Source organism: Mandrillus leucophaeus, unplaced genomic scaffold, assembly GCF_000951045.1.
Source record: "Mandrillus leucophaeus isolate KB7577 unplaced genomic scaffold, Mleu.le_1.0 Scaffold15, whole genome shotgun sequence".
Lineage (NCBI taxonomy): Eukaryota > Metazoa > Chordata > Mammalia > Primates > Cercopithecidae > Mandrillus > Mandrillus leucophaeus.
Genome location: NW_012101476.1, coordinates 9252883 through 9264969, shown reverse-complemented (window position 1 = coordinate 9264969; position 12087 = coordinate 9252883). Strand labels below are relative to the sequence as shown.

At 41.4% G+C, this 12087-nt stretch overlaps 1 protein-coding gene across 3 annotated transcripts in view; it reads right to left on the bottom strand.

The window, feature by feature from the left end:
• Positions 1–12087, bottom strand: part of PRKCQ (protein kinase C, theta) — a 90422-nt gene that overhangs the window by 68231 nt on the left and 10104 nt on the right. For all 3 annotated transcript variants that reach the window (XM_011974911.1, XM_011974912.1, XM_011974914.1), the window contains 3 exons: positions 5222–5384; positions 4019–4050; positions 3842–3927 (listed from right to left, as the gene is read on the bottom strand). In XM_011974911.1, the coding sequence (XP_011830301.1) occupies positions 3842–3927; positions 4019–4050; positions 5222–5384 (281 nt within the window). The remainder of the gene's footprint in view (positions 1–3841; positions 3928–4018; positions 4051–5221; positions 5385–12087) is intronic.

The window sequence follows — 12087 nt, the reverse complement described above, 5'->3', positions numbered from 1 at the left end:
AAATCCAATGAGCTACATGGGGCTGGCAAACACTTGAAAGGTGGTGAGTTAGAATTGAGATGTGCTGGACATGTGAAGTAATACACCTGGAGTTTGAAGTCTTTTGTATAAAAAAATTACTTAAGGTATCTGAATTTTCAAATGTCCATTATATGTTGAAATGATAATATTTGAACAGATTGGATGAAACAAAATATCTTATTAAAAATAATTTCACCTATTGTTTTTTCTTTTCTTTAATGTGGGCTACTTGAAAATGTAAAATTGTACATGTAGCCCTTATTCTATTTATTTCTGTTGGACAATACTCCTCCAGGGGTAGAGGAACAAAAGAATCCCAAAGATGATGTCCCCTTGAGTGAACAAGAACTCAGAATATCCCCGGAGAAGATAATATCACAGACATTTATTTATGTAGCTGACAGTTTCTCAAGACTTTGTGCCAGGGACTTTGTTAGCCATTGAGGTTAACAGTGATTCAGACATTTGTGTTTTTTTTCTAGAAAAGCTGAAGGCATCAAGGAAGAAGTCTGGGAGGTGAAAATTTGATTTAAACAAGCAAAAACATGGTCTGAGAGATTGTGATCTTAATTTTAGTACCAGCTCTGCCACTTACAGGTGATCAAACGTGAACGAACTACTCTAACCTCTTTGAGTCTTAGCAGAATCACCGGTTCGCATGAGTTTATCCCCTTCTGGTTCTAAATGTTAGATGAAATTCTACTCTGGAAAAATCCAGCCAATTCGCCTTCTCTGAACCTGCCCCTTTGTTGGAGAAAATTACACTCCTGAGAAGGCTGACTCCATCAAGTTCAAATAGACTTTCAGCTCTGCTCCACAGTCTGGCTTTTCACAAGTCACCTTGCTTTCTCTAAGATAATTATCTCACAGATCTTCCTTTTTCCTCGAAGGCACTTGTTGCTTTCTCTTTTCCTTCCTCCAGCCGTCAGACTCTACAGGGGACACAGGCAGTCTAAGGGGAGCGCCCTTGCGTGTCCACCACCAAAGCTCCACACCTATCCCCATCAGCAACTGTCTTGCCCTACTCCCCTTCCGGTTAAACTGTGGAAGCGCCAGGGACCCGTCTCCACCAGAGCTCGGGAACTCTTCGCTTCTTGCCAACAGACTTGACTGTCTTGTTTATCTGTCTCTCCAGCTTTATCCATCTCTCCCTGGCCAGGGGAGCACTTTCCATCCTTGGAGTCTCATTTCCCAGCCACTGTTCTCTGTCCATCATCTCCTTCACTGTCCACCTTCTTCATAATATTAACTCACAGGTTGTTTTCATGTCATCAAGTCACCCTTCATGCAAGCCAATCAGACTAATGCCTCCAAGATGTCCCTGACATTTCTCTGATTCAAGCCTGTGAAGATCTTCATGTGGGCCTTAATTTCCTCAACACCTCAACTGCACAGTACACAACCTACCTCTTCTCCTCCTGGTTTCTGTAACTCATACACTCTGGGTGTAGGAGGAGTGCGCTCTGAGCCCAGGTTCTCAATGTCTATCTCTATCCTTTATCTTCTACCTAACATCTCATTTTAGATTCCTTTGTAGTCAGTCCTGAACCTTCTGTATTTCCTCACTAGGCGAGCTCTGCAGCAACTTTAAAATCTACCTATATGATGGTCACTGTCAGATTTATAGGGTTGGGCCCTTGTCCCAGAGGAATTCCAAGCTCATGTGAAATTGATGCTTCCACTTGGATGTCCACATCTCAGACTCAACGCGTCCAAAGTGGAAAAATTCATCTCTCCTTCCAGTCTTCTTCACTCCATCATGGCTCTCTTATCTACCACACAGCTCAGCCTCGGGCAGAAGCCAGAACCTGGGGCATCATCCTTATATCCACCTCTTTCATCTAATCTTTTGGCAAATCCAGTCATTTATAACATTAAAATCACCAGAGAACCTGCCCCCTTTGCTCCATTTCTGCTGACGTCTCACTGGTATAAACCACCAATTTCCCCGCCTGGGGGATTCCTTCTATCTTCTCTGGTTTTACTTTCATATCTCAACGCACTATTTCCACTACAGCATCCCAAAGTGGGCTTTCTACTACAAGTTGCACAAAATGCAATCACTTTTCCAGGCTCCAAAGAAACCCAGCATGACCCAGGCCTTTGTGCATTCCCCAGTGTGGGCTTCCAGTCTCAGCCCTTGCAGCTCTCACTACACTTCAGTTCCTGGAACACACTGGACTCTCCCTCAGCAGGGTCTTCCAGCCTGTAAGGAGCTTCCTTCCTCCTGCTCTTCACGTAACCAGCTCTGTCACTCTTCAGCTCTCAGTTTCAATGTTCCCTCCGCTGGGGAGATTCCCTGACCACGGAGTCTCAGCAGGCCACCTGCTTACTCTCCATCCTTGCACCTTGTTCACTCTCTTTGTAGCACTTAATGCAAATCGAAGCCATACATAGCTGTTTGTTTATTATCTCTTTCTCCAACTTCGCAGGACCACGTCTGTTTTGTGTTATGCACAAAACAGTATCTTCCGAGAATCGGATACCCAGTGAGGATTTGTGGAATGAAGAAGGAAAGGGTGGGAGAAGGAAGTCGAAAGATTTCATCATGACTTACAGAGTGGAGTAATAGACATTGGAGACTATAGGTGGCAGGATGGGAGGGAGGGAGGGTTGAAAATTACCTATTGGGTGTAGTATTCACTCTTCGGATGGTGGGTTCGCTAGAAGCCCAGACCTCCCCACTAGGTAACATATGCATAGAAGAAATCTGCACTTGTAGGCCAGGTGTGGTGGCTCATGCCTGTAATCCCAGAACTTTTGGAGGCCGAGACAGGTGAATCACTTGAGGTCAGGAGTTCGAGACCAGCTTGGCCAACATTGTGAAACCCCATCTCTACTAAAAATACAAAAATTAGCCAGGCATGGTGGTGTATGCCTGTAATCCCAGCTACTTGGGAGGCTGAGGCAGGAGAATCTCTTGATCCTGAAAGGCAGAGGTTGCAGTGAGCCAAGATCATGCCACTGCACTCCAGCCTGAGTGACAGAGTAAGATTACATCTCAAAAAAAAAAAAAAATTGAAAAAAAAAAAAAAAGAAATCTGCACTTGTACCTCCTAAATATATACAAATTTAAAACAATTTAAAATTCATAATGATAGGCTGCCCACATGCTAGCCCAGTTTCCTTCTTCCATTAGGTAAAATATAATTTGTCTTCAGATTATACCTCAAAGTTTATTCTAAAAGAAATATTTGCTTCTCAACATAACATTACGCCTTTGTTATTATCTCTGACCTTGTAAATGCCATGTTGCAGTATCTTATCATCATTTGCCTTTATTTACTCTTTTACTGTCATTTCCAGCTGGGGGTGCCACAAGGGTTGTTCTCATATAATTAATCTAAACTAGGCTTTCTGGCCACTTTCTGTGCCATTTTTCTGGAAAAGTAGAGCCATGAAAATTCTTCCTGTATATAATTTGTGTATATATAGGAGGTAGAAGTGCAGATTTCCTTTTTTTCTCTTTTTTTTTTTTGAGATGGAGTCTCACTCTGTTGCTCAGGCTGGAGTGCAGTGGCGTGGTCTTGGTTCACTGCAACCTCCGCCTCCTGAGTTCAAGAGATTCTCCTGCCCTAGCCTTCTGAGTAGCTGGGATTACAGGCTTATGCCACCATGCCTGGCTAATTTCGAATTCACCCTCTGGTTTGGGTAACTCGATAATAATCATTATTGAAGAGGAAAGAGTTTTAGGGAGATGGATGTTCACTGATAAATGGAAGGATTCAAGTTCTGGCATTATTCAGAAGCATTCGTGGGCTGTAACATTTAACGTTTTGATAAAAATCACTGCACGTCAAAGAGGAATGTAAATACGTACCATGGTTTCTCGGCTATTGATAGCTGATCCTGTGCACTTTGCTATAACTTTATCAATACACTTCTTGTGAATTGCTGCATTGCATTCTGAAAAGGAAAAAAAAATGCAGCTTATGATCTTCATAGCCTAAGGAATAACTAAATAAAAAGAATGATGGTACTACAACCTCTTACTTACGTCGGCACTGGTAGCCCTGTTTGTTCAGGCCCCTGTAATAAAGCACACACTGATTTATTTCAATGTTGGTATCAACATCAGCACCAACAGCATTTAAGAGGTGAATGAGATCTCATAACCCCCTAAGATCACAGAGCAGTTTCTGATCAGTAGCCCTCTTGTATCATTTGCCGAGAGTATTAACAGAGTGTTTTTCATTTTAAGCTGCTTTTTAAAAAGTTTGATAAATAAATAAAGGAGAAGCGGCTGATTTCTTTTTTATTGTTGTATTTTCCAAACAAACGTATAGAGATTAAAACGCGTGAATGAGAACGCATGCAACACGGACTCTTGCATCACGGACTCTTTGTAGCACATTTCCCTGTGCTGGATTTAAAACTTCATGGCCTCGGTGAGCTCACTCCAGATGAACAAAGACATCTGTAACATTTTATTTCCTCTTTCTGAGCATCTGAGAATATTTGCAACCAACAAAGTCTCACATGTAGGGCCGATTCCTGAGTGACATCCATGATTAGAGAGAAAGGAGGTTCAGGTGATTAGACGAAAGCAGGTTGATGAAAACCCTCCAAGTCAATCTGGCATGTGGATACCCTGGTTACACGGGAGCTGTGCTTTAACAGTTTCTGCAGTAGCCTAAAGGGAAGAGTATCCCTTAATAGGCTAGGATGCTGAGAGCCAGAAACAGGAGTCATTTCAAGTCTCTACTCTGTCATAGCCTTTGCTGTGTGGTTACTGAGGCTTAAACTGATCTGTTTGATGGCTGTTAAGATACCCAAGAGCCTCATAAACATTTAAACCATTAGCTACAATGGCAAAGTGCTGCCTGTTGCAAAACGTAGCACCAGCACGGTTGGGCCATTAGGTGGGGGAAGTTTTGACTATAAAACTGGAAAACTGCTTGTAATAAACATACCTTTCACTTCTGTTCCTTCCCACTTACCCCCAGTAGCGCCCCGATTGAGGCAGAAACTAAAATCCCATGGGCATTTTTCCTGACTAGACCTGGCTTCCTCATGCAGGAAGATCCTTCTATTGGATCACACCATTTGGACCTTCTCAGTCCCAGCGAGGTCCCTGACAACGCTGAGGTAGCACTTACTCCAGCATAACCCCATGGTGGAGCATGCCAGCCTACGGGATTAAGAAGATGCAACAAAATGCATAACCCGAAGCTTGGAGGGAGATGCCAAGTGACCGTACCAGACAAACTCGTGGCAGACAGAGCAAAATGTGGGCTGTGGGAAGAAGGTGGCGGTGAACTCGTGGCACTTGACGTGGTGGACTTTTGCCTGCTTGATGGCACCCCGGCGCTGATGCAAAGCAAAGAAGCCTTCCGTCTCAAATTCACTCATGTCCTTTGTGTCTACAGGAAGAGAAAGGGGGAGAAAGTGAAGGTCTGCAACAGGACAACTCCTATTCCATCTGGGTCAGGAGGGGAGGGAGACAGGCAAGGCATAGAGGAGAACCAGCACTGAGAACTTGCTGAAACATTCCAGGTACTCACTATGGTGGGTACCACACTAAGCATCTTTCCTTAATTCTACAACATAGATTCATCACAGGGCATATTATTAGAGGGTGAAAACAATGTTGGATTACTGGCTCAATCCTTCGCTCCTCTTTGACTGGGCTGAGCTATCCTCTTCAAGTTTCAAAACCAGAGATTAGAACTTTGAAGGTATCTATCAACCTCTCTTTGTCACTGTCAATGATGACTCAACCAGAAAAGGCAGGAAGTGGCAAAGGCTTTCCTGTCTGTAATTCTAGAGAATCACATGGTTACTGACAGCATCTTGGGAACAGTATTTCAGAGGTGTCAGGAAGCTTTACAGTCAGTTGTTGGAGACATGCTGGAGTAGACTGGGAGGAGCTGACCAGGATGTTGTGTGAGGGGAAAGGAACTTTGGGACATTGTGTCCTGGTTCCTGATGTCCACAGTGATCAGATACACCAGCTACCAACCATATTGACCAAGTGAAAAAGGCCAGAAAATTAATATCTCACTGCATTTTTTTAGTGTCTAGGTAATCCTGTGCATTACCTAGTCATCAGCATCAAGCCATCAGATTCAATCTATTCATTTCACCCTGGGCTCATGAATATTGGTGAAAGTGCTTTAGATAGTCACTGTTTACAGTGCCCTATACCTAGATGAGATCTTTCCAAAGGGTTGAAAAACTAAGATAGTCAAATTATGAGAATGCTCATGATGCCCTTGCTGAAGCTCAGGTCCTCATGAAACACCAAATTATAAGGCAGTCATGGTTAAACAGCACAATGGATACTTCAGCAGGTGAGGGAGAATAACACAGGGAACAGTAAAGAAATAAAAATAAACATTGCTATATCAAAAATAATACACAAATAAATATGTGAATAAATAAATAAGGCTAATGAATTTAAATTCTAGAGTTACAATTTTACAATAGCTTGAAGATTCTTGGATTACTTCTTCTATTTTGTTACAAATACAAAACATTGAGGTTTCGTCTAAATAGCAGATTCATCATATTTCACAACGAGTTAATAATATTCAATCTAAATTTCTTTTATTCTGGCTAAGCAGTTGGCAGTAGCCTGACAATGCGTTTGAAGCAAATTATCTTCCAAGGTACCTTAATGTCCAATCCCTAACAGTGGTTAGGCTAGAAACACTGTAGGTAGACGAAGGAGGAGCTGTGTGGGTAGAAACCTCCCCCAGGAATCCAGCCACATCCCAGGACACACTTTTGGACTCAAGCCTTTTCTGTAGTGCCCACAGATCTGTTTTATGGCAACCCCAACTCCCAGACAAAAAGCATTTCCAGTAACCCTCTTAACAGTTCCACAGATGGGACATAATACTTTGCCTGATACTTTAAGAGTAGGTAATTTAGGTCCTTTTACCTGGAACTAGGCTGGAAATAATAAATTCAGCTTGGTAAATGAGGGGTTAAATTAAGGGTCACTGAGTTCATCACCTTCTTCCACAAGTTCTGGTATAAATGTCCAAATCTATTTACAACTTGTGACTAGTAGAGTAGGTCATTTGTTTATAACATGTGACTTGTTTCTATTTTGGTTCAGATGCATTAAAATAAAATAAAAAGGACAAATGTACTTTTAAATGCAGGTAATGAAAGTGAATTATTCTGGGGACCCTATACAGTTTTTTACTGTAAAAATCATATATATGTTTAAATGTATAGTAAATGTATTTTATATGTCTATACATATATGTTTATATACATACATGTCTACATGTATATAAACACATGTTTTTGTAACATATGTATTTTATATGTATATCGATTACATATGTTTACATATGTCTACATGTATATAAACATGTTTTTATAAACTATAAACATATATAGTTTATATATATAATTCGTACATTAGACTACACTATAATTTTTTTAAATATTAGGAATTTCTAGAAATGAATTTATACTCTGTTATTTTCTGTGATTTCCTTTATCCTCTTTTTCAATCATTACAAAAGAGTAAATGTAAAAACAGAATTCTTTAATTCTTTTGGTATTGACTATTTATTTCTCTATTTACTGGTTTGAATGAGCTCATTGGTTTTTGCAATTTTTTTTCTTTTATACTAATGGATTCTAATCTATTTATGTGGTCTAACCTATCATTTGTTTGTAGTCAATCAAATCACAAGTTTCCTGAGCAGCTGTGAGTAAACTGCTTTGCTGGATGTGCTGAAGAAATGTATTATTCCTCACCTTTGCATAGCTAACAGTCAAGTCAGAGAGATGTGGCACAGGCACAGAACACTCAACCTTAAGAGGCAATATATGATGGTGTGGAATAGGCTCAGGGATACGGGTACCCATATTTTTTAGGAGGTAGGAAAAGAAATGGCAAAAGAGACCAAGAAGAGGCAGCTGAAAAATTAAGAGGAAAACTTGGACAACATCGCATCAGTCAAGTCGAAAAGAAATGAAATTTTCAGCATTGTATGACAGAGAGATATCAAGGAAATTGAAGGCTAAGAAGCAGGTGAGAACTCATAATCCTGCAGAAAGCCATTTCAGCAGATTGGTTGAATTATAAGCCAGAGTCTTAGGGTCTAAGAATAGAAGTAGAAGGGAAGAAACAGAAACTGATAAATATAAACTACTTTTTAAAGGAGTGTGTTAGGGAAAGCAAAAAACAAAACAAAACAAAACAAATCTCATGGAGGTAAAAAGGTGAAAAAAAAGAAGAGATGGTGTTCAAGATTGGGGAAGATGGATAATGCAGTATGTCTTGGGAATGAGGAAGAAACTGCAGAGAGAAGGCAGAGTCGAGGATGTCAGAGGTAAAGTGTATTGACAGAGCAGGACTGCTGGGATGAGAGGTGTGCAACCAAGAAAGGAAGCAGCTGTCTCTGAGGCAGAGGAGCAGCAGGAGAAGGTGGAAGGAAGCAGCTGCATCTTAAAGTGCAGAGACAGACAGAAGACAGGGTGTCTGCTGGGCATGGTGGCTCACACCTCTAATCCCAGCACTTTGGGAGGCCGAGGCAGGCAGATCACCTGAGGCCGGGAGTTCGAGACCAGCCTGACCAACATGGTCAAACCCCGTCTCTACTAAAAAATACAAAATTAGCTGGGCATGGTGGCGCATCCTTGTAGTCCCAGATACTCAGGAGGCTGAGGCAGGAGAATCACTTGAACTCGGGAGGCGGAGGTTGTGGTGAGCCAACGTAGTGCCATTGCACTCCAGCCTGGGTGACAAGAATAAAACTCCGTCTCAAGGAAAAAAAAAGTATATAAAATAAATTTAAAAATATAAAAAAGAAGATAGGGTCTCTACCAATCATGTTGGAGGCAAGATTAACCTCCCAGAATCAGAGGAGAGGCACCCCCAGAAACCAAGGAGGATGGGAATGGTAGGAAGAGCCATTGTGTGGGAATCAAAAGGAAACGAAGGAGATTTCTAAGTGCCAAGGTAAGTCCAGCTGAACAGTTCAACATGCATTCATTGTGTACTTCCTGCATGCCTCACCTGAAACCTGGCGCCAGAGTTAAAGGAATTAATGAGATGTATTTTGACGGTGGCTGTCCCGCAAGGAGTTAAGAGTCCAAAAGGAAAGACAATCAGTGTGTCAGTACAGAGGTATTCACAGGATGCTATGGGACCATGAAAATGAGGAAACTATACCAGCTTAGGCAGGTGGAGGTAGGTGAAGGACAGAAAGAGAGAAGTTGGACAAGAAAGGTCCTGGCAGAGATGCTTCTGTGCTGAATTCTGAAGGACAGATAACTCCTACTAATGTGTGAGAGAAGGTATGGTGGGGAAAAGCCAAAGTTGCTCTCTCTGGGTGGAAGGGAATGAGCAAAACTACAGAGCTAAGGTTCCTCAGGGTGTGGGTGGGGGTCCAGAACTAGCTGGGCATTGCCAGAGTGCAGAGGGTGAAGCAGAAATGCTCAGCAGTCACTTCCAGAAGATGTGTACGTGTTAGATCAGTTTGGACACTTTCCTGCAGACAATTTGCAGATGCTGGAATGCTGCAGCAGGGGCAGAGGCGTTATGTGGTCAGATTGGAGCTTGGCATCGTTACTTCTAGGACCACCGTAGGAGAATGGATGGGATATGGCAGGAGGTAGTCAGGAAGTAATTAGATAATGAAATGGACAAAATATTGACTAGACAACATGAACATAAATGATTGACTGATGCACTCATATGGAAGTTGAAGGAAAAGGAGGTTATAAAAATTATGTCCAGGTTTTGTGGAATGAGTTATTATATAATTAAGTATGATAGTAAGTTATAAAAGAAATAGGTTGCTCGTGAATGTGGTAAGTGTAATTTTGGATACTTAGTTTAATTTGGCCCCTTAAAATGTGTAAGTACAGGAAATTTAGTTGGAGAGGTCTGCTAAGAAGCCAAACATAGAGTCTGAACCATAGGGACGTCATCTAATACCATCTGTTTGTAACACACTTAGCTGTACGACCTTTTCTAGCAAAACCGGGGAGAATGAGAGGGGAGAATGCAAGGTTTGGAGATCAGAATATCCATGGCAAAGAGGGAACTAACGAGAGCAGAGTGCTGACAAAGGCTTATCATGGGAGCCAGGCTAGGTAGCGAGTTAATGCCAGAAGTGGGCTAATAAATGGGGTAAAAGGGAAACTGAACTAAAGGCTAGTACTTATTGGCTGGGAAGAAGGGCAGAATTGACAGGGGAGGAGGATGAGCTCTGGAAAAACAAGTTCTGAGTGTGAGTCCCTGGAGGTGGAGAATTCTGAGTGATGATATATGGGTTGAAGGTTGGTTACTGAATGAATAGAGAAACATAGGAAGGTGTGAAATAGAAGGGTGGGGGGCATGAGACGACCATGGAGAATTCTGAAGTTACAAGAAAGTAATAATAGGAGAACAGAGGAAGCAGAGAAAAAATGATTCCTGCTCAAAAACTCAACGTGAGGGGATTTCAAAGAGAAAGAACAAAGTAGTCTGCTATGGAGAGCTGAGCCATTTACTTCCTGGTGAGTTAGAGGACTTGAGGCTTCCACGGAAGAGGAACACTAGAGACATGGTATTATCTCAAGTGTTATTCAAATTTGAATTCCTTATCCCCCACTCATTTTCCTCTTCTTTCCATATCTCCCACTTCTGCCACTCCTACCATTTTCCCAGTCTAGCTATTTTAAGAGATATTCTCAACACTTTTTCCCTTCATTCAACTTACATTTTTAAGGAGTAATTATTATTATTATTATTTGGAGACAGGGTCTTGTTCTGTTGCCCAGGCTGGAGTGCAGTGGCACTATCTCGGCTCACTGTATCTTTGATGTCATGGGCTCACGCGATCCTCCTGCCTCAGCCTCCCAAGTAGGTGAGACTACAGGCATGTGCCACCATATCCAGGTAATTTTTAAATTTTCTTGTAAAGATGGGGTCACTCTACACTGCCCAGGCTGGTCTCAAACTCCTGGGCTCAAGTGATCCTCCCACCTTGGCCTCCTAAAGTGTTGGGATTATAGGCATTAGCCATTGCTCCCAGCCTAATTTTTAAAGAATTATAAAGCATCTCAACTATGTACCCTTAACAGGCATTCTGTAGATATTTCATCTACTCTACCATGAAATCTTTCTGCAACAGTATTGTCTTTTAGACTATTCCTTTTATTTTATTACTGTAGCCACACTCCTAGAACAGATTTTTATCACCTCTCCATAACATAAGTGAAATTTTGTAGACCAATACTGTATAATTCCTTAACTAAAAGAAAGTATATTCTTCCCATTAGTTCAAAGCACAACCCAAGACTATGCACTCCTCTTGCCCTCCAATATCTGTCTCCGACTCTTCATTCTGGTTTCAGCAGGAGCCTGAGAGTCTACCTAGGCTGTTCTCCCCGCAGCCCTCACCCATGGCATATTCCTGCTCAAGCCTTCACTTTTTCCTCCTTGTAAGGCCATCCCTCTTCTTCAGAAAATTCAACTCTTCCTACCCTTTAATGCCCACACTGTGGAACTTACTGAAATGAAGGCAACATACACTGATCTCTTGGTTAATCAGTATTTGTGTGGTTTAGGTTATAATTTTATCTAATTGTCTGATCTGTACCACCTCTTCAATCTGGGTTCATGTTCTCTGAGTAGAAGAACACGTTTTGCTTTCCTAAATCCTTCAGAAGATGATTTCTTATACTAACAATGAGCATTCTTAAAAGAAAGTGGCATCCTCTACTCTCTTCCTTGTCATTAACAAGGAATTTTCTAGTTAGGTTATTCCATAACTTTGGTTTTTAAAATTAGATTTTTTTGACATATAAAAATTTAGAGACAGAGTGTCAATTTGGATCTAGATATAAAAAGTTTTAAATATTACAAAGCTTTATTCTTAAAACATTTCCTAGGCTTTTGTCATTATTGTTTGTGGAATATCATTGTTTTTGCCCAACTGAATTTGCTCTCTCATTCTAATAAAGTATTTAAGTTCCACAGGAATAGGAGGACTGTCCATGGAATTGTTTTTCAAAGCAGGGATCTTAAAATCAATTACCAAAAATACTTGCATTCTGATGAAGGGCCCTTTTTCCCTTCCCTTCCCTTCCCTTCCCTTCCCTTCCCTT